Consider the following 25,439-nt stretch of genomic DNA (forward strand, 5'->3'; position numbering starts at 1 on the left):
CTTGCTCCTCTATAAGGTAAGATGTTTCATACTTATGGATTCTTTCAAGGTTTTCTTTTTCTCTTTGACTTTCTCTGGTTTGAATATGAAATGCCAAGGTATAGATTTTTTGGTATTTATTTTTACTAATCTCTGAGCTTCCTGGATCTATGGTTTGGTGTCTCATTAATTTTAAAACATTCTCAGCCATTATTATTTCAAATATTTCTTCTGCTCCTTTCTCTCTTTCTTCTCCTTCTGATAGTCCTACTATGTATATGCTATACCTTTTGTAATTGTCCCACAGTTCTTGGATAGCCTGTTCCTATTTATTTATTTATTTATTTATTTATGTTTACTTTATCATTTGGGAAGTTTCTAATGACATATCTTCACACTCACTGATTCTTTCCTTGGCTGTGTCCAGTCTACTGATGAGCTCATCCAAAGTATTCTTCATTTCTGTTAGTGTTATGTTTTGTTTTGGTTAAATTTCTAGCATTTCCCTTCAATTCTTTCTTAGGATTTTTGTCTCTCTCCTTACATCACTTGTCTGTTCTTTCTTGTTGTCCACATCTCTGTTAAAGCCTGAGGAGTTATGTCTCTTCCCAAACACCAACCCAGTCTACCACCGGCTGGTGTCCTAGAAGTCAGTTCTATTCTGACACTGACTATGCAGAATCAGCACCAGACTTCCACAGGTTCAAAGCTCAGTCCTGCAAGACCACCCTCATTTCAGATACCAGCCACAAGAACGGGGCCCCCAGTTTACCCACAATTCTCTCTGACTTGGCTACAGAGTCAGGGGTTTCCATGACCACCCCCTCAGGTTTGGTCATTTACTAAAATGACTCACAGAACACATCAAAGTGCTTTCCTTATTGTTACTGGTTTATTATGAAGGCCACACCCCAGGAACAGCCAAGGAGAAGAATGCATAGGGCAAGGTATGGGGGACGGGGTTGGGGGGCAGGGGAAGACACAGACCTTCCATGCCCTCAGCAAGTTGTTCACTCTTCTGATTCCTTGCCAACCCAGAAGCTCTCCAAAACCTGTCACTGATGGGCTTTTGTGGAGGTTTCATCATGTAAGAATGATGATTATTAACCCAATCTCCAGCCCTTCTCCCTTCCTCAGAGGTTGCGGGGGCTGAGTTGAAAGTTCCAGACTTCATTTGTGACAAGGCTTGGTCTTTCTGGTGACCCATCCTAAAACTACCTTGGGCCTCTTAGTGTCACTTCAGTGGAACAAACACATTCCTCTCACCCCTACCACTCAGGAAATTATAAGGGATTTAGGGTCTGGGATTAAAAATAAAGATCAACTATCTTTCTATGATAATAAAGAACCCTTACTATATTAATCACATGGCTTTTAAATTCTTAGTTTCATCATTCCCAATTCCCTGCCACATCTTAGCCTTGTTCTCAAACTTATTTTGCTTCTTCAGATTGTGTTTTTTCCTGGCCTTTTAGCAAGCTTTGTACTTTTTACTGAAAGCCAGACAGGATGTATCAGATAACAGGAGCTGACCTAAATAACCCTTTTAGTGTGAGATGCTATGTTTACCTGGCTAAGAGTCTATGTTTGACGTTTTCTGTACTTGTCAGAGAATTTTATTTGATCTAGTTTCTTCATTTTTGCCTCCCCTGTGGTTTTTGGGTTTCCCTAGAAACTCCCTCTTAAATAGAGTTGTAATCTACTGTTACTGTTCTAGAGTTGTGTGGATGTGGTGGTGACATACTGTGAAGGGGAAACATTCCATGATACTATGATTAAATCTCAGGCCTTGTTTTCCTTTCTGATGGGCCTGAGACTGGACTGTGACCTACAGAGGAGTTTCTTGGAATCCCTACCCCTTTATTTTCTCTCCTATGATGATAGACAGGAAGGTTCAAGGGGACTGAGCTGTCTAATTCCTCTTGAGCAGGATCAGATTGGGTTCTGGTAGAATGACTGGTTCCCTTTGAAGGCAGGCTTTCATACAGAACATTCTGGGTGTATTCCAAAATGGTTAGTCTCTTCCTCCCAAACAGGAGAGGAATTTCATGTTCACGTTCATGTTCATGTTCTCCATGCCAGGAGAAGCTGGCAGAGCACCTGGTGGAAAGATCAAGAAACCGGAGGACCCCACTAAGACTAGGCTCCCAGGAGTTTTTAATTCTCGAGTTAGTCCATGCTCAGTCTTCAGCAGTGAGTCAAAAGCAGTTTAAGTTTTCTTAAGGTTTCAGAGATTTCCACTCCCTGTACACTGATTGTCTACATCAGCCTGTCTCTCCAGTTTTCAGGCTACAATTTTCCCTGGGACCCCTATTCACTGATGGACCTAAGGAGAGATTTTCAGTTGGTTCGGAATTTCTCTTGTGGAACGTGGAGTAACAATTTCTAAGCTCCTGACATCGTGGAACATACTGTGTTTATTTTTTAAAATCTTTTCCCTCGTCATGCAAGTAAAAATACTTAGAAATTTGGAAAGTAAAAAAGAAGAAAATAAAAATCACCTCTGATAACCCAATCTGCAATTAATCCTTGTTATCATTTTAATCTATTTCTATCTGTTGTATTTCCATTTGCATCCTTCGTTTTATTTACTTATATAAAAGGATGCATACAACTACTGGGGATTTACCCTAAAGATACTTCGCAGTGATCCGAAGGGGTGCATGCACCCAAATATTTATAGCAGCAATGACCACAATAGGCAAACTATGGAAAGAACCTAGATGTCCATCAACAGATGAATGAATAAAGAAGATGTGAGATATATATATATATATATATATATATATATATATATATATATATATATAATGGAATACTATGCAGCCATCAAAAGAAATGAAATCCTGCTATTTGCAATGACGTGGATGGAACTAGAGGGTATTATGCTTAGTGAAATAAGTCAATAGGAGAAAGACAATTGTCATATGATCTCCTTGATATGAGGAAGTGGAGAGGCAACGTGGGAGGTTTGGGGGGTAGTAAAAGAATAAATGAAACAAGATGGGATCGGGAGGGAGACAAACCATAAGAGACTCTTAATCTCACAAAACAAACTGAGGGTTGCTGGGGGGAGGGGGGTTGGTTGGGAGACGGTTGTGGGGTTATGGACATTGGGGAGGGCATGTGCTATGGTGAGTGCTATGAAGTGTGCAAACCTGGCGATTCACAGACCAGTAGTCCTGGGGCTAGTAATACATTATATGTTTATTTTTTTTAGTATATGTGCTGCTTTAAAAGGACGCATACGATGGAGTATTGGCTTTCTCCCACTGTCAAGGACTATTTCTGCAGCTTCTCCAAAACTGCTGCTGAAAATATTATCAATGTTGAATGTCTTTTATGAGGACACGAACCCGGTGATGAATTCCCTTCAGGTCTTACAGGACTGCTGGAAATTCTGCTTCTCTGAAAGACAGGAAGCCGACAGACATCCTCTTATGATCATCTCTGTGCCTGTTGTAAAGAGGGGTCAGCAAATACTAGTTGACTGAATGTATGAAAATGTTCCCTTTTCTAGCTACAAAAAGTATGAAACATCCTCTCCCCCTCTTCCTCAGAGGCGGGAAAGCTGACGGTGAGATTGAATGCTCAATGAGAATAATTCAGGGTTTAGTGTATTTCTTTTCCTTCTCTTTCGAAAGGATTTTTAACATTCCCATATGAGTAGCCTTAACGTTTAAAATACACATACATTTTGGAAATTGACAGGATATAAACAACAAATAAAATATTGAGGGACTATCTGTCCTCCCTCTTTATCTGCCCTGAACAGACGGAGGGAAAGACCCACAGATAAGGAGGGGGAAGTGAGTGGACCGCACCTGCGAAGGCCTGCCGGAACCTGGAACTGTACCAAGCCTTTGGTACCAACTCAGTGGTGGCTATATTTATCCCCGTTTTATTGACTGGAGAATTAGAATCAGAGCGTTTTATAGAACTCGTAAGTGGGGGAGCCAGGAGAGAACCCATTCGCTCATTCATTCATTCATTCATTCAGTGTATTTTTACTGAGTGCATGAAAGGTACTCCGCGTGGTTCCAGACGCCACGCGCTGTTCCAGCCCCTGAGGACCCCGCAGTAAACAAAAAGCCCAAACCCCGGGTCCCTTCCCCTACGGAGCTCCCGAGGGGAGGGTGCGAGGGGAGTGGTAAGAGGCGGCTCGATCAACGTCAGTAGAGGAACGAGTCGGGGCTCCGCCCCCGGCCCCCGCCCGGGCTTTCCACCAGCTGCCCGAGGCCCGCGCTCAGCGCGCGCACCCCCCTCGCGCACTCCAGCCACCCGCGGGGAGAAAGTCCCGCGGATCGCCCTGGTGTCGTCCCCCGGCTGAGTTTGCGGTCCGCCCCGGGGCCCACCGCCCGCTCCGCCCGCCCGCGTCCGCCGCCAAGGCCGGGGCCGCCCGCAGCGCGTATCCGGGCCGTGGGCGCCCCAGCCGGAGGCGGAACGGCGGGGGCGCAGGCGGCGGCCCGGAGCCGAGCACCCCTGCGGGCAGCGGCGAAGCGACCTTGCCGAGGTAAAGGGCTGACGGGGTCGGGGCGTGGGGACCGCTAGGGCGCCTGACCTCTCGGCAAACGCCGCCTCCCCGCGCCCGCTTCCCGGAATCCCCCGCAGGCTCCGAGCCTCCCGCGGACTCCGCCTCCGCCCGCGCGGCTCCCTCCCCGCTGGGCTCCCGCCCTCCCGCTCCCCACACTCCCTCCGCCCCCCACACTCCCTCCGACCCCCGTCCCCCGCCTCCCCCGCCCTCCCCCGGCCGCCGGGCGGGGCGGCCCGTGCGTCCTCCGCTGTCCCCGGCTGTCCCCCGCGTGCTCCGCTCCTCGCCGCCCCGGGAGCTCTCGGTCTTTGCACCGGTCCCGCGCCCCCTCCCCCCCGTTCCCACCAGCGGTGCCCCCGACACCCGGGCACCGGCGGCTGCGAGATGTGAGCCGCCACGAGTGTGAGAGTCAAATGCCTCAAGATCCACTGGGCCTTGCAAAACGGGGCTACCGGCTCGGGCCTCGGGGTCGGGGTCCGCGGCCGGCCCTCCGCGGGAACGCCCGGAGTTCACCAGCCTTGGCGGGCGTGCGGAGAGGGTCCCCAAGGGGCGACGGCGGCTGGGGTGTCCGGCGTCCTTCCAGACGCCTCGCTAGGAAGCAGAGGGGCGGGTTGAGGGGAGAGGGCGGGGAGACCGAAGAGCGGCCCTGCTCCCGGGCCGGGGCACGAGGGGAACCGGGTGCCAGTCGAGGCTGGAGTTTCCACCGGGAGAAATCAGCCTGTTCAAAGCTGTCACCAGTTCCATCCATCAGCAGGCTTAGGTGGTGAGCGGTGGCTTTATTGAACAACGCTAGGAATCCCAGGTCATTTTTTTTCTCTTTATTTATTTATTTTTAAGATTTTATTTATCCATTTGACAGAGAGAGAAAGAGAGCACAAGCAGGGGGAGCGGCGGGCAGAGAGAGAAGGGGAAGCAGGCTCCCCAGGGAGCAGGTAGCCGCAGTCGGGGTTCGATCTCAGGAACCTGGGATCATGACCTGAGCTCAGCAGAGGCTGGGCCGCCCAGGCGCCCCTCATTTCTTTCTTTTAGTATTTGTTTGACTTCCTTGCATTTGTTTGGGAGGAGGTCTAGAAGATAGTGTAACAGGCCAGAGGGGTCCGATCTGAGCCCGCTGTGCGGGGACGTGCAGAGCCGCGCTCTGGGAACCTGGAGTCGGGCCCCGCTCCGCCGGCGTCCTACTCACTGAGCCTGGGGGCTGCGACGCCCAGGCCGTCCCCTGTCCCACACCTTGGCACGGTTTCTAAGTACCCGCCCCTCCTCTCACTTGCAGTTCAGGTTTAGGGAACCAAATGGGCGGAAGCGGAGGTCACACCAAAATCTGCACTAAAGAAAACATCTTTTAAACTCTCCTAGCGGTATGGGCTTCCTTGATAAGGTTTGACCTGTTTGTTCCAGGAAAAGGCTTGAACTTTAAAGTTCTCTTGTTCACAAGCTGGCTTTCCACTTTAAAACATCAAAAAATCTGCCTGGCTCTTTTATTCTTACCCATATTTCCTCTGAAGTTCTTCATGTATTTATTGAAAAGTTAAAATCTCCCTGAAATTTGGTTCCTGTGATTTGACAAATGGTAATTAGTCTAAAAAAAATAATAAAAAATTAGAGGGACGCTTAAGTGGCTCACTAGGTTAAGCATCTACCTTCAGCTCAGGTCATGATCCCCGAGTCCTGGGATCAAGTCCCACTCCCCCGCTTGTGCTCTTCCCCCTCTCATTCTGACAAATAAATAAATAAATAAAATCTTAAAACAAAATTAGAACCAGTAATAGTTCCCGGGAAATAGTATTAGGAGTAAAACGTTTATTAAAATATATATATATAAAATATATAAAAATATATATTTCGTCCCTCCCACTTGCGCTCAGAGCTGAACTAACTCATTTTCCTGTTACATTTATAAACCTTCAAATGATTGAAGAACATGGCCTCTATCTTCTTTGACTCTCCGTCATCGTATGTCACCAAAACTACAATGTCATGGAGTCTAAGATGCACTTTTATATTATGTAACCAAGTGAGAAAAACACACATTCTGATTTCAGAGCTGTTTGGATGTAAGAAAGAAATGTGCGGTTTATAATCTGTAAAATGTAATCTGAGCAGAAGCGGAGCCTGACAGTATTTTCCCTGAGGATTCTTCATTCCTTCCGAGAGTGAAACTGATTGGTATGCAATTCTGGGGCGCCTGGGTGGCTCAGTCCTTAAGTGTCTGCCTTCCGCTCAGATCCTGATCCCAGGATGCTGGGATCCAGCCCCATATGGGGCTGCCTGCTCAGTGGGGAGCCTGCTTCTCTCTCTCCCACTCCCCTTGCTGTGTTCCTGCTCTCACTCTCTGTCTCTCTGTCAAATAAATAAATTTTTAAAAATCTTTAAAAAAATAATTCAAGAAGTATAAAGGAAAACTAGTTCTTTGAGAGAGCTGGAGAGCTGAAGTGAGAGTCCAGAAATTGAGAATTCAAGAGAAGGGAGGAAGAAAGAGGGAGGGGTGGGGAGTAGTTGAGAGCCACTAAACGTTTTCTCCAGAGCAGGCAGGAAAATGAGGACACTTCGTGTCCCCGTAAGCCCGGGGACACGGGAGACAGAATCTTAAGCATTGTCTTTGTTCTTGCTGTTTTAATTTTGACAGTTTTTTTCTTTAATATAGTTAAAATTTGGGGCCCCTGGTGGCTCTGTGGGTTGAGCATCTAAGTCTTGGTTTCAGGTCAGGTCCTAATCTCAGGGTCGTGAGATCAAGCCTCATCTGGGGCTTCAAGCTCAGCACAGACTCTCCATGGGATTCTCTCCCTCTTCCTCTCCCTGGGGCCCGCCCTCCCTCTCTCTCAAATAAATAAATAACATCTTTAAATATACTTAAAATTTGAGTTGTACCTGACCACCAGAATCTATACCAGTAAGTCAACAACGATTGCAAAAAGCCTAATAAATAGGAAAGAAGATAACAGTGCCTTGACTGTACTTGACCTTCTAGTTCTTTGAGAGAGGAGCAGTGGTCAGAGGACGTGAGATGGGGAAACTCAGCTGGGCGAGTGGGAGCAGCAAAAGCCAGTGCCAGATCAGGAGAACCAGCCAGAGGCCCAGTGCTGGACTCTCCCTTACCTCTCCTCCAGAGACAATGAACAGAATCTTCCAGGAAAAAGCAGGGCTGGGGTAGCCTGACATCTCTCTCTCCCTTGACTGAGCTCACCTGATCCCAGGGCCAGTCCTGTGGGCTCAGGAAACAGCCCAGTCCTTACAGAACAAGCTGGAAACAGGTGTGGAAGTTAAGGAGACAAGGAGGTTAAGATTTCACTGCTGTATCACAGTAACAGAAGACAAAGCCACCTAAGTGCCAGCAAGGTGACTGGAAGTGGTGGGGGAGGGGAGTGGTAAGAAGGGGGGAAAAAAACAACATAGCTTGCCAAGAGTCTTACTACAAAATTACTATTACTCCTGGGTTAGGAGAAAATTTCTTCCAATAGCCTTATATTCTACAACCTGATAAAAATATGACTTCAAAAGGATAAACTCAAAGACTATAATATTTTAAACTGGGCTGGAATGGGAGATCGCAGACTTTAGGGGATAAATTGAGCATCATGGAAACATGATCACAGAAGTCAGAAGTATGAATAGATACTGCGGAAAGTAAAAGCATTTTTAATAGAGGAAAGGCTTGATTCAAGTCAGTGAATGCTAATGAAAAGAAAGATCAAGTCAGTTAGTAAGACTCTGATGTGGAAGATAAGCAAAGCATGACCAAGCATTAGGATAACTGGGGTTCCTGATGTAGGAAACCCACAAATGGGATTAAAAAAAAAAAAAAAAGCACATAAAGGTAAGAGAAAAGAAATTTTCTTGAAATGACGAAAAAAATGGTCTGTAGACCAAAAGAACATTTTCCAGGAAATTGCCACCTTCCAGGAAATTTCCATATGGGAATGCCCAGCACCAAGATATCTAAAGCGATTTAAAAAAATTTTTAAAAGAAAAGAATTATTTAGGAATCCAAAAAGAAGTAAACAAAAGAGGGGCGAACAAAGTCAAGCTGACCTCAGACTGTCTACTGAGAGTATGGGGTTGCTAAGAAGTGTTCTGAATGGAGGACACTGTCCCCAGGAAGACATTTTCTCCAGCTAAGACGTCATTCGAGGTAAAAGTCAATTGGCAGGTCTTCTCAAATATGAAAGAGCCAAAGGAATTCAAGACCCAGTGAGCCCTCTTTGGGGAAAAAACTGCTGGATTAGAAGAATCCAGTGAATTAGCAAAGTAAGAGTTAAATTAAAAATAAAAGAATAAAAATAATGATAATAAATAAATAAATAAATTAATTAATTAAATAAATTGAAAAAAGGAATAAAAAAATAAAGAAAGAACCCAAGCATAGAGAACTCATGCTTGAAAGGAGTGTTCATGGGTATTTATCTAAATGTGGAATTAATACCAGACAGCTTTGAAAATTGTAGGTAGAATAAAAGGTGATTGTTCTATCAATCTAGACACAAAAAAACAATAAAGCAAAAAAAGATATAAGGAGGTAGGGAGGAAAATGGGAGGAAAAGGGGAATAGTAAAGTTCTCTAGTTTGAAAGCATGGGCCAATAAATATGGTTTAACGCAAAAGATGCTGTGAACATATAAAACCCCAACCTTCCGAATTTCTGCCGTAACTTTTTTTTTTTTTTAAACATTAGTGGACTATCTTAGAAAGTTATTCTTTCCTAAAGAGAAAAATAATTCAAATTGCAACAATTCCTTTGGTCTTTCCTTCAGACTTTTTTCCCCCAAGTACAGTTAAATTTAGACGGAAGTGCTGTCTGTGTGTGTGTACGTATGTGCGTGTATACTCATGCATAGAAAGATCTCTGGGATTATGTTCACCTGTAAATGATGGAAATATCTGGATGCTGGAATTTGTACTTTTATACATTCTTAATTTTTCTAATGAGCACAGGAAAGAAGTGCTACAGAAGCAAGACAGACATTTGAAACATCAACTGGAAACAAACATGCCGCGATATTAGCAATGGTTGATGCTGGGTGGTAGAAATAAGGATGCTTGTTACTTGCTTCTTTCTACTCTTTCCCTAATTTCCAGGGGAAAAAATTACGTAATCGCATTTGTGCAGTATTTCCAAATCTAGTCCATTCATTACTCATTGACGACCAATGCTATGCCAGGCATCAGGCCAGATGGAAGGAAAAACCCTTATGTTCTCCACCAGGGGACCGGGAGGCTCCTTGAGGGCTGGCTGGCTGGCTGGCTGGCTATTTAAGAGGAGCTGGAATTCAGGGAAGAGTCTCTTCACCCCACAATGTCCACTTGACTGGGGCCCTGAAAACCAGCCGTGTTGAGAGGTCAGAGGCTAGGGTCGCTCCCAGAGGAATGGAGGAGAGAGCCAGAGCAGGGTGAGGGACAGCCCGAGCTGGGCACCTGTGCAGGGCAGTGGCTCCTGGGAAAACTTCGAAGGCTGAGGACAACCTTGAATTCAACCCAAGGCGCTTGATGCCTTGTTAGGTGACAGCGAGCTGCAGATTGTCGGGAGCCCAGAGCAAAACAGAAATGCAGGACCCCTATGTTTACAGAGCAAGAAGTACCACTGAAGGCCTTAAACTATAAAGCATTTTCTTTTCTCTCATTGTCTCTGTCTCTCAACTTGTGGCTTTTGTATTTACTGTTTGATGTCTTCCTGAATTAAAAAAAAAAAATTACATTATTAGCAGGAATTTTCCCATTCGACTTTATACTGTGCAAAGCCAGATCTAAGAGCACTTCATTCCCATGGGGAATCATTGAATTACACAATTGGCATCTAACAGGGTACCTCGAGGGTACCTCGAACTAGCTGGTAGGAGCGAACGCAGGCCAGACTCAGGAGGGAGAAGAGGGGTCCCCCCAGGCACACAGCCCCAGAAGCATTCCCTCATGCCGGGGGTACGGTCCCGGCCAGTGCAGCTCCCCGCAGGTGCCCAATGCCACCCCACCCCTTGCGACTCTCGGCACACATGCACTGGGGCCTGAAGAATGCTGGGATCCCCCTCCTGCTCGCCACCCCGCAGGTCCGGGACGGGTTCTGGGGAAGCTCAGCCCCAAATCCCTCCCACTGGAGGACCTTCTATCTCAACCCACCGCATAGAAGCAATGTCTGAAGGTCTTTAAACCCCTGCCCATGGACATGCTAGGTACCTGGATCAAGGCTGACCTCCATGCTCACCCCTAGCGGTCCAGCTAGCTGCACCCCCCCAGGTGGGTTACTGCCAGCCTGGAGGGGGAGCAACTGCCACTCGGGCGATGTGACGTAGCTGCACCACCACACTAAGTGCATCAGCGGTCCCCAGGGTAGAGGGAGAGGCCAGGCATGGGCCTGGGACCACCTCCAGCGGGCGCAGGGGGGCGAGACCAAGTGTGAGCTGAGGCTACCAGCTCCCCGTGGGTCCCGCTGTCCCATCGGACTTCACTAACAAAACACAAGTTCAAAGACAAAATGACTAAGAATTTCAGGACAGCCTCGGGAGAGCAGTAAAACAAGTGTGGATCCCTTCCACCTGGGGGACCCAGGACCCGAGGTGGGGGAAGGAGCGAAGCCAGCCCTGGCTGGCTACAGAGAAGAGATGGAAATAGCTTTGCTGTAGGAAAGCTGATTGGTAGTCAGGGAGGGTTTCCAGGCGCCTCATTAAACAACTGCGGGCAGGATGCCAAGAGACAGGAAATTAGATTTTCCAAACAACCAGGAATCTCATTACTGGACATTAGGCTGGAATTGGGGTATGGGTCATCAGAAACAAAGAAGGGGAGGAGACATCCCCTGGCCCACAGAGGATGAGGGACTTTTAAATGTGTAATTGTGTGTGGGTGTCCGCTGCGGAAGAAACCAAGTGTTCTGTAGAACAAAGGTGAGGATTTTACCACCATCAAGAAAAGACAAAGGGGGGGGGGGGGGGCACCTGGGTGGCTCAGTGGGTTAAGCCTCTGCCTTTGGCTCAGGTCATGATCTCAGGGTCCTGGGATCAAGCCCCAAATCGGGCTCTCTGCTCAGCAGGGAGCCTGCTTCCTCCTCTCTCTGTGCCTGCCTCTCTGCCTACTTGTGATCTCTGTCGAATAAATAAAATCTTAAAAAAAAAAAAAAAAAAAGACAGAGGGGCAAGGGGCCACAGGGCAGATGGTCAGTGCAAGGTAGTGTCACCACCACCCCCCTCCCCACCCGTGGCATTCTATACTCTAGGTGCGCCCAGCGTCTTAGGGAATGTCCATACCCGTGCAGACCCTCCACCGGCAGTGAGGGTGGGAGATGGCGTCACACATCACAGTGCTCTCTGTCGACCTTCGAAATGGGCATGGTATGGCGGGATAGCAGGAGGCAGAGGAGCCTAGGTATGTCATGGGCAGCGGAGTCTTCAGCAGGGATGGCAGTTTTAACCTGGAATCTCTTGGATTCCTCCAGGACAGTACCTTGGGTGGGACGTGTTACCCTGGCAGTCCAGAGGACATTTTAAATTTGTTTTGAACTTCAGCTCAAGTCTGGTGTTCTGTGGTCCTTATTCAGTTCCAACTTGGGGCCTGATGCTGCTACAGTGTTGGGGGGTGGGGGGACAGAATACCCAGAATTGGTAAAGCCCAGTTGCTTAGGTAGAGGCAAAAGCCCTGAGGCAGAAAAGGAACACGATCCATTGCCAGGCGGGGTGGGGGGGAGTGTTTCCATAAAACTCACGAAGAATTTCTCTCCATGGAACAATTTCAGACTATGACTCAAAAGGCAAATGCCAAGGAAGCTTTAAATCTGAAAACATAATGATTTTTTCTTTTTTAAGCCAGGATGAGGGACACGGGTCAACCTAGGTCGTGATCCCAAGTTCCTGGGATCAACTCCCCCATCAGGCTGCTCAGCTCTGCTTCTCCCTCTGCCTGCTACTCCCTCTGTTTGTGCTCTCTCTCTATCTCCCTGACAAATAAATAAATAAAATATTTTTTAAAGGAAAGAATCAGTTTTCTGATTCATATTTTTAAAACTTACAAATAAAATAAAAAATAAATAAGGCCGACATGAGCAAATCAAAGGGCAAGGTGACAACAGAGGGGGAAAGATGTGATTTGTATCAAAGACAAAGGGCCAGTTTCGCTCATAATTAAAAAGTTCCGACAAACAAACCAGTAAGAAAAAAAGCTACAACTCAGTAGAAAAATGAGCAAAGATAGAGTTAACAAGAAAGAAAATGCAAATACCTCTTACATGTATAAAAAATGGATACTCAACTCAGAATAAGAGAAATGCAAATTTATATTCGTCTGAAGATCATTTTTATTTATGAATCTGATTTGAAAAAGTCCAGGGGTGGGGCATATGAGTGGCTCAGTTGTTAATAGTCTGCCTTCAGCTCAGGTCATGATCCCAGGATCCTGGGATTGAGCCCCACATCAGGCTTTCTGCTTAGCGGGGAGCCTGCTTCTCCCTCTCCCTCTGCCTGCCACTTGCCCTGCTCATGCTCTGTCTGTCTCTGAAAGAAATAACTAAATAACCTTAAAAAGAATAAAGTAAGTAACAAGTCCAAGAACTTGATGACAGCCTCCCTGAAGAGCTTGTGGTGAAAGGAAAAATTGTCACACATCACAGGTCGCTGTGTATGTCACACAGCCACCAGGGCAAGAGAGTGGCCGTTTCTATTTGAATTACGAGTGCAGCGCCCCTCTGGGTCAGGTGTCCATCATTGACGCCCCCAGACCCAGCCTCCCCACATAAACCCCTTACTTTGTTCTGCGATCCTGTCTTGCACAGGCACAGTCACCAGCACCCTGGTCCTATGACTTCCGACTGGAATCAGCCAGGGATGAGCCCCAAGTAAGAGGACGGAAGAAAGACCGTGAGGGCTACTCACCCTCCCATCACATGCCGTCCCCCTGCACTACTATCACATTGGATTCCCACAGGATTTTCTACTACCAGATTCTAGCACCTTCCCTTTGCGCCCCAGCCCAGGAGGGTAACAGCCCCGCGGCTGTTAGCTCCAGGTACTACTTGCTTCCTTACTGTTTGCCTACATCCTGCTCACGCATTTGTAACTGACTAAAGTCTTTGTCCAGATGTCCTCATTCGAATATCTTTTTCCTGCTGAGACCCTGAGCGGCATCACCTTTTGCCTGCCATCCTACTTCTGGGAAGTTTTCCTACACTTAGACTCGCACACATGTGGAAGGACACGTGTCCAAGATAATCTGTTGCAGAAAAGACCAGGAGCAACTCAGACATCTCTCGTGGGGCCTAATTCCCTCCATGGTAGTGTGTCCATAAACTGGACAGCTTAACTGGTTAAAAAAAAAAAAAAAAAAAGAAATTCTCTTGGGTGCTGATGTAGAAAGATCTCCCAACTATGTATCTTCAAGTAGAAAAAGCAGAAGTAGGACAAGGATTGTACATCCCATCTCTTGTGTTAAAAAAAAGGGGGGGGAGAAATAATATATATTTGGTTTTGCTTGTGCATAGAGATATTCTGAAGGACTCACCAGAGAATGAATAAAAGTAGTTTTCTGAAGGAAGCAAGACCCTTTGCTATTTACTTCTGTGTGTTTCTGGAAACAGATAATCCCGTCGCCTATTCCAAAGTTAAATTTAAAACCTCTCCCTGGGGGCTTCTGGGTGGCTTAGTTGGTAAAGCGTCTGCCTTGGACTCAGCTCTCAATCCCTGACTCCTGGGATTGAGCCCCACCTCCGGCTCCTTGCCCAATGGGAAGCCTGCTTTTCCCTCTCCGCCCTGCTGGTGCTCTCGCTCACTCGCTCGCTCTCTCAAATAAATAAATAAAATCTTCAAAATAAAAATAAATAGATAAAACTTCTCCCTGGTAGACCAGGAATTGGTACCAGGTCCGGCTCCCAGGAGGGCAGTGGAAGCCTGGACGCGGAAACCCTCGCTGTCCTGTCTTTGTCCATCTTGATCTTTGTCATTTAATTACATGCTTCAGCGTGGGGAATCACCTAATGCTGATTTCCTTTCAGATGTGAACATAAAGAAAAGACTCAATAACCAAGATGCTTTGGAGCCAGAATGCTTCCCCACTTAGATCACGGAATCTGTGTCTCGTGGGTGAGTGTTAACGTTCGTCGGAGCTCTTGTAGGAGCAAGCCAGCCAAGTCACCATGCCCCGGAGCCCAGCTGGGCAGTAGCAAATGGATGTCCCCGACCAGGGGCCCAGCATCAGCCTGTCCAATGCCAAGAGCCAGATGGAACGTAGACAGGAAGCCTGGATTCAGGGTCTTGAGTTTCCACCCTACTATTCATTTTAGGAAAAGAAACAAGAATGACTCCGTAATGATGGAGAGTACCCTCCTAGGCACTTTGAAGAGGAATTCCTCTTAATTCCCTCGTTCTAATCCGAGGCGGAGTTTCTCACTCTACTCCCCTACGGAGGACGAGGCCAAACCCCCTTATCTCCTCTCGGTCACCAGACTGAAAAGTCAGCCTTGAACTTTGGTTTCTGGGCTTCATTTATTCTTGACTTTTTTCCCTATAGTCCAGTGCTGCTCTTTCTCTACCTTTCTTTTGATTCTATTTCAGTGTCACTGTGTCATCTCTTCTAGAGCTTACCTGTAGGGGATCCATGAGGGGGACACTTCTCCCCTGTGCAGAGCTGCCCTTGCCTGTAACCTCTCCCGCAAGTCACTGTGACAGCCAGAAAGCAAAGGAGAGTCCCCAGCTCCCATCACTGCCGATTTTCTTCCTACGCCACCCTTGACAAAAGTCTTAACCTTCAAACTGTATCAGCTGACAACATGCGCGTTCGTATTCTGAGACTTCTTCCAGACACATAGCTAGCTGCGTCTCGGCACTCTCTCCCAACCCATCAGCCCTGTTATTCGCAGCAATTCCCAGACGGATCTTATTTTGGATTCACTCAGGTTGAAACCCTTGAACCGTGACCCACCGATAGCAGCATCGATATTCCAAGAACCGTTTGCTTGAGGATATTTTTTTTAAGCACAAGGAAGTCTCAATCCAGGGTTAAGACATGTGTCCAGGGGTGCCTGGGTGGCTCAGTGGGTTAAAGCCTCTGCCTTCAGCTCAGGTCATGATCCCAGAGTCCTGAGATTGAGCCCCCATCTGGCTATCTGCTCTGCGGGAGCCTGCATCTCCCTTTCTCTGTGCCTGCCTCTCTGCCTACTTGTGATCTCTCTGTCAAAGAAAGAAATAAAACAAAAATTAATTAATTAATTAATTAATTAAAAAAGACATGTCCAAAAGAATGCCAGACTCAGAGCTAGAATTACAAATTGAGCCTGCAGAGAGTGTTTTTGCTTGTCTAATTTTTTTCTTCTTCTTCCTAGTGTGTATCAGCCTCCTGTCTGGTGTGTTATCTTCGCTGCCTGGTAAGAGATTTTCTTGGCTTGACTGAATTTTGTGGAAGGGTCAGGGTACTGGGGCGACTATTCAGAAGTTTAAAATGTGGGGAATTTGATTTCTGATCCCAGATCTGTTGCCCACGTTGTTTGTATCGCTTTTCTTTGATTTTCTCAAATACTCTTTTCTTTCCTCTGTCACAGGGGCAAAAATTAGCCAGATTTGTACATTTGTCTCTCAAAACACTTAGAAGAAATTAATGCACCCCCCCCCAAAAAAAGAGAGAGAGAGAGGGAGAGAGAGAACACACCAGAAGTCATTTTAAAACTCCTTAAAAGACTATGCAATTTCAAGCCCCTTAATCAAAGAACAAGGAGGTACAGACCATGTCAAACAGGAAATGATCCGAATAATTTCCCCTTCATTTCGTTCTTCCACATGCTGTCTGGTACCTGGTGCCAGATAAAGGAAAATAATTGTTTTAAGCCAAACGTCTTGCCTACATCTATAAATCTGTCCATATAATGTCACTGTGCATTAACTCTGTGTCCAAGCTTGGGCTGAGCACAGGAGAGGAAGAGCTCCCAGCCAAGAAGCAAAGTCCTAAGTCTGAACCACAGGCAACTTAGAGGATCATAAAAATTGAATTTGGAAAAAAAAAGACTTGAATTTATTTTTTTTATTAACCTATAATGTATTGTTTGCCCCAGGGGAACAGGTCTGTGAATCATCAGGCTTACACATTTCACAGCACTCAGCATAGCACATACCCTCCCCAGTGTCCATAACACGTAACACCTCCCTCTCCCTCCCCGCTGCACCCCGAAAAGACTTAAATTTAAACGGAATTTGACCAGTGTAGCTTTCAAGTCTCCCTTGCTACCGCCTCATCCCAGCTGCGTAACACTATATAACTCAACTGCTCGGTTTCACGGTCTGTAGAATGGGTCTCTTCCTGGCACCGACTTCAGCATTTTTGCTCAGATTAAGTGCCTGGGAAGGGCCAGTCTGAGCGCTCATTGTCTGTCCCTTACTTCCGTAACTGGAGAGTAAGTGCGATGGGAAGTTCAGAGGAGGGAAAGTAGGCAGTGTGCCGAGCCGCTTAGGGGGACTACAGGAGGCATTGGAGTTGAGTTGAGAGAATTAGGTGGACACGGATCCTTGCCCTAATGACGTGTTGCTCATGAATTAGTTATGTTACTTCATTTCTCATGTCTCACACTAAAATCGTGTCTTTCCGGTGTTCCCAAGACCGTGTGGGCTCCAGATCCCAAGGGACTGATTGGACCACCTTGGGTTCCAGATTTCAGCGTTTCTTTTTTTTTTTTCCTCCTGTTTCCTCTAGATTTGTCAGACAAATCTTGCACTTTCAAGGTGACATTACGCAATTTCCGGGTCATCTTATCTTGGGAATTGAAAAACCATTCGATTGTACCAGATCGCTATACATTACAGTACACGGTTATAAGGTTGGTTTAGCATTTCATTTTTTCCTTGCTAAATACATTCTCTTTATATTAACTGGGGGATGGGGATGGGGAAGGGTCGTGATCCTCCTTGTGTTAGAACTCTCTCTCTCTGAGTTCAGAGCTCTCAAAGTCCAAGTCCGCTTTTAATTAAATTGAGTACTTTAACAGTTTCAAACTGGTTTTGACAAAACTTGTATTTATAATCATCTCTACAGGTCAGAGCCGCAGAAGCAAAATAATCACTGTGTATGGTTTTCACAGTTATTTCTCTAACTCATTGGACAGTCAATGAATAAATGAATACGCTGTTTTCTGAGGACAGGAGTCCAAAGACCTGGCGACCGTATTGATATTGGGTTCATGTTTCTTTACTCGGGGAACTGTGTGGCACATCAGAAAGCTGTCTGGCCCAGACCAGGAGAGGCCCAGGTCTGCAGTCTGGCTTGATCACTGATGGGCCGTCATCTTGGGGCACAGAGCTCAGCTTCTCTGAGCCGAGTGTCCAAAGATGAATAACATAATGGAAAGAGCCCTCAATGGCTCTCTTCTTCCGATGTCTGATGTCACCCTTCTAAGTGGTTGCTTTGATCCAGTCGCCCCTCCCAGTGTTCTTTTGTTTGCTCTTTATTTGGCTAACAGCTCTTACTACCACTCACTGACCCAGTAGAAGGCTTCTTGCAAGTCTCTCTGCTGCCTGCCAAAGTCTTAGTTTCTCTCTGCGTTAGGCGGTCACGTGTGCCACCCACTTACCTTTCTGAAGCTCAAGAAATCAGATGTCTCTGCTGTCCCTACATAGCACGGGCTGACTTGGGACTGGACCATGTGATCCTCGGAGGGAGAGAGGGTTTCAGGGAGGACGCTCGTGATTGTTGTGTGGGGAAGGGAGATCTGGGGCCTCTCCCACAACAGCATAAGGGTTTGCTCATTCATTCATCCAGCAAATATTTACTGAGTACCTCCTGCATGCCAGGGGTTGAACCGTGAACCCAAGTCCTTGACCTCCTAAGGCCTAGAGCAGATACTCTGAAAGTAGGCATGGATTTCAATCAACAAATAAAGACATAATGTGGTAGGTGCTGGTAAACAGTGTGCAGAAAAATAAACACGGGCGAGAGGGATTAGGAGAGAATGGGTGGACACTGTGGGGTAAGGTGTATTTCTATTTTAAATAAGGAAGACGACTTGATACAGTGATACTTGGGCAGAGCCATAACACAACAAAGAAGCTGGGCGTACAGTTAGTGGGTTCTTATCACATAAACACTGAAATTCTCCTTTTGTCCTTTATTTTCCTTTCAAAGTAGACCAGACGGTGTGAAGATTGTGGAGCACTGTTCAAATATCACAGCATCATTCTGTGACCTAACGGATGTGTGGGAGGTCCTGCCTGAGACATACGCCGTCACGGTTGACGGGTTCAGAGGGAACACGACGCTGGTCACGTGCTTCACCGATTTCTTCCTGGCAGCAGACAGTGAGTAGATCTCCCTTTATCATCTCCGTCATCATCAATATTTGCTTCGATCGTGAAGCAGAAAGGTCGGCAAAGCGTGGCTCAGACTCAGGGCATGCCTGACCCTGGCACTTTTCCTAGCTCTGGAACTGTGAAGTATTTACTTGGCCTCTCCAAGCTTCAGTTTTCTTAGCCAAAAAGTGGGATGATGATCTATACTTTGGAGAGGATTCCTCTGTGCCCGAGTGAGGCGGGCATCCCGGCAGCAATGGCCGCTACTTTCTGGTATATTTCAGAACCCGACGGGAAGTAGAGTGAGGTCCAGATGGCCTGTGTCTGAGCTGTCTCAACTCTTTGGGCCAATGTGTTCCTTAATACTGCAACCTCTCCCCCAGATCATAACCCAGTAGCTCTTACCTACACCAGTGCCCGGTCTCAGAGAAGACCAGAGCCCAAGAGTGGGTCTGCCTCTCTCTTCTTCCCCTCTGACTGCAATCAGCTCCCTATGGCACTTGCCTTAACAGTCGCAGGGTCAGTGGTCCTCAGCCAGACTCCAGCATTTCCTCAGTGTCCGACTGTGCAACCGGTTTCCAAGAGAAAGATTCAATTTCAGCTCCCTGTTAAAGGCTGTGTGAGTGTGCTCTCACGCATACGTGCTTACCAAAGTGAAAACAACTGAATCCGCATGGCCACAAACATCCTGAATGGGCAATCCACTGGAATGGTGCGTGTATGTTTATGTGTATGTAGAAATATACATATCTGTGTGTATAAAAAAAAAAAAAAGAAAAGAAAGAAAAGCACAGGAGCACCTGGGTGGCTCAGTGGGTTAAGCCTCTGCCTTCGGCTCAGGTCATGATCTCAGGGTCCTGGGATCGAGCCACGCATCGGGCTCTCTGCACTTAGCAGAACAGAAGCAACCATGAAAATTCACGATGAGTATCGGGGTCATCCAGCTTTCTGTAAAAGGCCAAGAAAGAAATACTTCAGACTTTACGGGTCACACATCATACACCGTATCACCAATTCTTCTTTCACTGTTTTACAACCCTTTCAGAACTAAAAACACCCTGAGCTGGCAGGCTGTACAGAAACCCAATCCACAAGCCTTTTGGCCAGCCCTCAATGGAGATAAATAGGCATTAATATGTTTATGAGATGAGTTAAGTGCAATATATTCCATGCAAAACTGCGGGTAAGAATGATTTAATTTTAGTTTAGATGCGTGTGTGTGTCTACACTAGTTCAGTTTATATACATATACACAATAGACACACAGTAGACAAATAATGATTAACCACATTCAGGGACAGTTGTCTACTGTGTTTTCTGCTATTTCTGCAACAGTTGGATATCATTACAATACGAAAAGAAGTTATTTGTACTTTCGTGTTTAGAATACAGCCTGAAAATCAGGAAAGACTGACTTCCATCCCCAAACCTGCCCTCCATTTCTCCATTAAGCAAATCACATCACTGTTATTGTTCTCAGTTTTTCACCAATAAAACAAAGACATGGGGCACCTGGGTGGCTCGGTGGGTTAAGCCTCTGCCTTTGGCTCAGGTCATGACCCCAGGGGCCAGGGGTCCAACTCCGCATTGGGCTCTCTGCTCAGCAGGAAGGTTGCTTCTCCCTTTCTCTCTGCCTGCCTCTCTTGTGATCTCTCTCTCTCTCTGTCAAATAAGTAAATAAAATCTAAAAAAATAAAAATAAAATAAAACAGAGACAACCCATGCCTCAACGAGGACCCTAGGCAGGCTAAAGAAAAGATAGCTGTCAAGAAATCAGGTTATGTTACAGCACTGGGAACAGTACGGTTAGATATTGGGATTTGTTTCTGATTTTGTTTTCTGAACAGTATCTTTGGAGCCACCAGAGTTTGATATTGTTAACTTTACCGACCACATTAACGTCAATGTGAATTTTCCACCCGTCCTTCCCAAGATACTAGAAGAACTATTACAGTTTCACCTATCACTTATCATCGAAGAACAGTCAGGGGAGATTGTCAAGAAGGTAAGTGGTCAAAACAGTTCTGATTTGGCCATGAATATGTTTTTCTTTAAAAAAAAAAAGACATTTGTAATGACTAGAACAATGAAGGGTAAAGAGGCTGAAGCAATGGGGCCTGGCTTAAGAGAAGAAGTCTCCATAGTTCATTCATTGTGGAAATACGTTGACTTAGCCCATTGGTGTGGTCTTCCTTCGAAGAATAAATCACACACACATCAGGGGACACACAGGAAAGAGAAAGGAGTGTGGTATAGACCAAGAGAACAGACTAATTTCAACTGGGGCAAAATTCTAAATGGAGGAATGAATGAAAGTGGCCTCTGCTTGAGCAACTTACATGGGCATAGCCCTTTGCCAAGTGTAAACCCTTGTACATGACACCAACCTGCAGGATACAGGGGCACATGCTTTTCAGGTAGAGGGCACCAGAAGTCAAAGGTCCTGAGGTACTGGAGCGGACCCAGTGGATTTGAGAAACAGCGGGGAGCTGGAATAGAGTGACCAAGACAGGAAAATAGAAGGAGGTGAGGTCATGGAGACATTGGGGCTCAGATCTTGTGGGGCTTCAGAGTGTCATGAAGATGCTGGAGGACCCGAGGCTTTTCCAGGGTTATCCTGCCTGGTGTATTGAGGAGTAGATCATAGGGGCCAAAGGTAGAATTTGGAAGATCAGTTAAGAGGCTATTATGATGGCTACTTCTCAGTAGGAAGTAGCAAATTATACAATTATAATTTTCCCTTTAATATCGACTTGGATTATAATCAACACCCTAATCCTTTGATTAGGAAAAGGGTACAAAAATAACAGAGGGAAGAAGTAAGCTCATGTAGCTCAGAGACTGTATCAAGTTTCTTTAAAGCTCATAATCCAGTTACATCTAATTTATATTCAACCCATGAGCTATTAATTCTGTTTGAGATTATTATTTCTAAAATAAGAGTGCCATGCTTATTAGGATATTGACAACACTGTAAGGGGGAAATGGTGGTGTTTCGCATCTTCTTCATTAAATAAATAGTCTTTGGACTAAATTAGATCAAGAAAAAGAGGCTCCTGGTGGAAGCCAGGTGACAGCTGGTGGTGGCTTGGACTTCTCCGCAGTAAAGAGAAGTGGTCAAATTCTGCATATGTATTGCAAGTGGAGCTGACAGTATTTTTGCATGGGTTGGATGTGCGGTATGGTGAAGAAAAAGACAGGAGCACCTGGATAGATGGAGCTTCCATTCATTAAAATAGGGTAGATTACAGACAGAGGAGGTAGATGGTTGGATCTCAATAGCTTGGAATTGTATATGTCCATTTTGAGATGCCCACAAGGCATCCAGGAGGAGATATTGAGCAGGAGTTGAAGGCTCCAAGTCTGGAGTTCAGGAGAGAGCTTCTAGCTGGAGAGATGTCCACAGGAGTCTTTAGTTTCTTGGTGTGTATTAATACCTTGAGAAGAGACAAAATCATCCAGAGGCGGATATGCAGAGAGAAGATGTCCAAAGTCAGAGTCCCAGAGGACTCAAAAATGTAGAGATCTAGCAAATGAGGAAACAGCAAACTCTTTTGCTGGGAAGGAGTAACCAGCAGTGTAGGAGGAGAAGTAGGTGAGAGTGATGTCCTGGTGGCTGAGAGAAGAAAGTTCTGGAAGGAGAAAGTGATCTACTGGGTCAAATGCTATAAACGGGACACATTAGAGGAAGACTATGGATTGACGATTGGATTTCGCCGCATGGAAGTCCCGGTGACCTTGATAAGAGTGACTTCGGTGGAATGTTGGGGTGAGGATCTGGTAGGAATAGATTCCAGAAAGAGAAGGGAGCGAGAAATTGGAGAAAGTGAGGTGAGCTACTTCTTCTAAGGAGTTTTTCTATCAAGAGAAGAAGAGATACTCTGTGATGGAAATTGGGGTCAAGGGAGGAACACTTTAAAATGGAAGAAGTTACAGGACGCTCCTGTGCAGATGGAATGTCCCAGGGGACTGGCAGAGCAACATTGTAGAGGAGATGAGGATGGATGAGCACAAGAAGGGGTTGGCCTTGGCTTGGAGCGGGACTGGGCATCCGAAGCACGGTGGGGCAAAATAGTCAGGCTCAGGGGCATGTCTGCCTGCTTAGGGAAACAGGAAGCAAGTATCTCACACTTCATCAAGATCACACAATGGCAACACCAGGTGTGGGACCTAGATCTTCTCAGCTACCATTGGCTATTCCTCTTCCAGGAAGTTTCTACTTCTCTCCCCCTTTTCTTCTTCATTGCTTATTGGCCATGCATGGGATTTTAGTTCTTTAGGGCTCACCCACTCTTTCTTTCTTTCTCTCTTCCTTTCTTTCTTTTCTTATTTCTTCCTCCTTCTAAGCAGAAACTTGCAAAAGAACACTATTACAGAAGGCCATATTTGAACTGCTGGAAATCCTAATTCATAGAACTGCTAGTATTTTGAAAACTGTAAAACTTTACACAGAAGTTGTTTTTTCTTGGAAGAACAACCTTCGTATCATCTCTTTAATTCCAGAATGAAACAGAACTACGTGAGAAGGACGAGGCAAGGTGTTTTAAGGGAAAAGATAAGAAATTAAACAGCACCCACAGGTCTGCCACAGACAAGCTGTGTGGCTTTGGAAAGTTACCTAACCACTGTGAGCGGTAGTTTCATCATCTGGAGAATGCAGATAATGCCAACTTTGCAGACCATTTTAAAAATCCCATTCATTAATGCATATGAAAGCACTTCTGAAGGGTAGATACATATCATTAATGAAAAAAGACAATCTTTTTTTATTTTCTCATTTTTGCTGGGTTATCTCAATGCAAGACAAAATAATCTTGTAAAATGACATCATGGAAACCTTTATTCCTTGTTGAAACTTTTTCTACTCATTTATAAAATGAAGTTTCTAGACCAGATTTCGTGGTTTGAAAGTGTGTGTTGAACGATCAATTTCTGGTCCCTAATAACTTAAAAAATCCTTTTTCCCATCAAGCCAGTATTTTTATCCCTGTTTAAGATTTGAAAACAAATCCCCAAAGACACTGTTTAGACCTGCCTCTAAACGAAATTCTCCCTCAAAGTCTTCCTGATTTTTGGCTTCTTTTCACAGCATAACCCCGCACTAGATGAAAACGTCATTGGAAATTTCACTTACATCATCGACAAATTACTTCCAAACACAAACTACTGCGTATCTGTTTATTTCATGCCTAGAAATCTGGAAGCAATACGCAGATCACCAGTAAAATGTACCCTCCTTCAACCTGCACGCGACACAGGTATAAGTTTTTAAAAATTCATGTGTGGCTTTTGCTCTGTGGGAAAACATATTTAATGAGAAGAATCTGAAAGTCGTGGAGTATGGAAGTTATCTCTTCCCCTGAAAGCCCATCACAGTGATGTGTTCTCTTGGTCAGTTGCAGCCAAGTGATGGAGTCCCCTTTAAGGTACCATACCAGAGGGACAGTTCCGTGTCTACCTTTATAAAGTCAAGTCCTCCTGAAATGGAAATGCTTCAATTTCAGGGAGTCAGGATGAAACTCAGTTCTGGGCACCCTTAGCTTGGCCATTACTCAAGCCAAGGGCTGGAGGAGGGAGGGATTCTGGAAGCAATTAGAGGCAGAGGTATCAAAGGGTCAAATTACGGAGGTTGGGTGTGGCTCATCCATGTGGCCTGCCTCACAGGAAGGTGAGCTATTGTTCGCACATGGAAGGAATACTCACTAGTGTGGCTGAGATAGTTCCTGAGGAAGACGGAGAAGTCCTGTTGCAAAGGCATCAGAACAGGAAATAGCATAGTTCCCAAGCCTTCCCCCAAACGGAGAAATTTGAGTGAGACCAATCAGACTTAGGAAAGTTCGCTGCTGCTGATTAGCCCAGGAAGTAACAAGTTCCCTGATTGTTTTGCCAAAAGTGAACATCTCCACCAAGGAAGACTTTCAGAATTTCCCAGCCCCCATTAGAGTTTCTTTAACGTGCTCATTTACCAGAGTTCAGACCCTAAGGTGAGGCGAGAGGAAGGAACAGTCAAGGGTGTGGCTTATTTGTGGGTTAAGTGACCTACGGTCCACACTGCCTGACACATGAAGTTCCTCCTTGTGATTTTACTCTCCTGTGTTCCTCAGGGTCAGATGACACACAGAACAATTTTAAAGGAAAAAATATCTCCTTTAATGTATCTTTAAAGGGAAAACGCATTAGCTTCAATCATTATTAGAGTGTCAGTCAAATACAGGCGAATCTAAACTTGCGTATAAATTCTTTATGCCTGGAGCTCTTACAAAAACGTGAACTCCAAGTGAAGTTACATACTTATGTCCTCATACCAAATCGCCAACATCAGCTCACTGTCCACCGATTTGGTTCATTTCCTACACTCTCTGGAGTTGGTACAGGCCACCCAAACTTCTGTCCAGCCTGGCCACAAATCCAGAGGTTCCCATGACCTCCCTTCACATTTAAATAGGGCAGGAGCTCCTGTCCCCTCGGAGTCATGCGGTGTCAACCTCCCAATACTTCCATGTGTCCACCGACTTGGAACCTCTCTAAGCTTTGCTGACCAGAGTTTGTACTGGGTTTCATTACGTAGGCATGATTGATTAAACCATCATCCATTAGCGACTAAATGCGATCGGCAGCCCCTCTCCCTTTCCTAAGGTCAGTGAGACTAGAAGTTTCCACTTTCTAATCACCAGGTTGGTTTTTCTGGTGACCAGCCC

At 45.8% G+C, this 25,439-nt stretch overlaps 1 protein-coding gene across 7 annotated transcripts in view; it reads left to right on the plus strand.

Moving 5' to 3' along the window:
- Nucleotides 1–4,173: 4,173 nt before the first annotated feature.
- The window catches only part of IFNAR2 (interferon alpha and beta receptor subunit 2), a 31,798-nt gene continuing 10,532 nt past the window's right edge, over nt 4,174–25,439 (plus strand). The window contains exons 1-8 of one of the 7 annotated variants that reach the window (XM_032353898.1): nt 4,174–4,492; nt 13,254–13,486; nt 14,469–14,556; nt 15,795–15,836; nt 17,153–17,276; nt 18,578–18,750; nt 20,589–20,746; nt 23,831–23,999. In XM_032353898.1, coding sequence (XP_032209789.1) covers nt 14,502–14,556; nt 15,795–15,836; nt 17,153–17,276; nt 18,578–18,750; nt 20,589–20,746; nt 23,831–23,999 — 721 coding nt within the window. In that variant the 5' untranslated portion in view covers nt 4,174–4,492; nt 13,254–13,486; nt 14,469–14,501. Of the gene's footprint in view, nt 4,493–6,339; nt 6,674–12,963; nt 13,487–14,468; nt 14,557–15,794; nt 15,837–17,152; nt 17,277–18,577; nt 18,751–20,588; nt 20,747–23,830; nt 24,000–25,439 lie in introns of those variants that run through there. The other 6 variants (XM_032353906.1, XM_032353917.1, XM_032353893.1 and 3 more) reach the window with 6 other exon arrangements.

Source organism: Mustela erminea, chromosome 1 (assembly GCF_009829155.1).
Source record: "Mustela erminea isolate mMusErm1 chromosome 1, mMusErm1.Pri, whole genome shotgun sequence".
Classification (NCBI taxonomy): domain Eukaryota; kingdom Metazoa; phylum Chordata; class Mammalia; order Carnivora; family Mustelidae; genus Mustela; species Mustela erminea.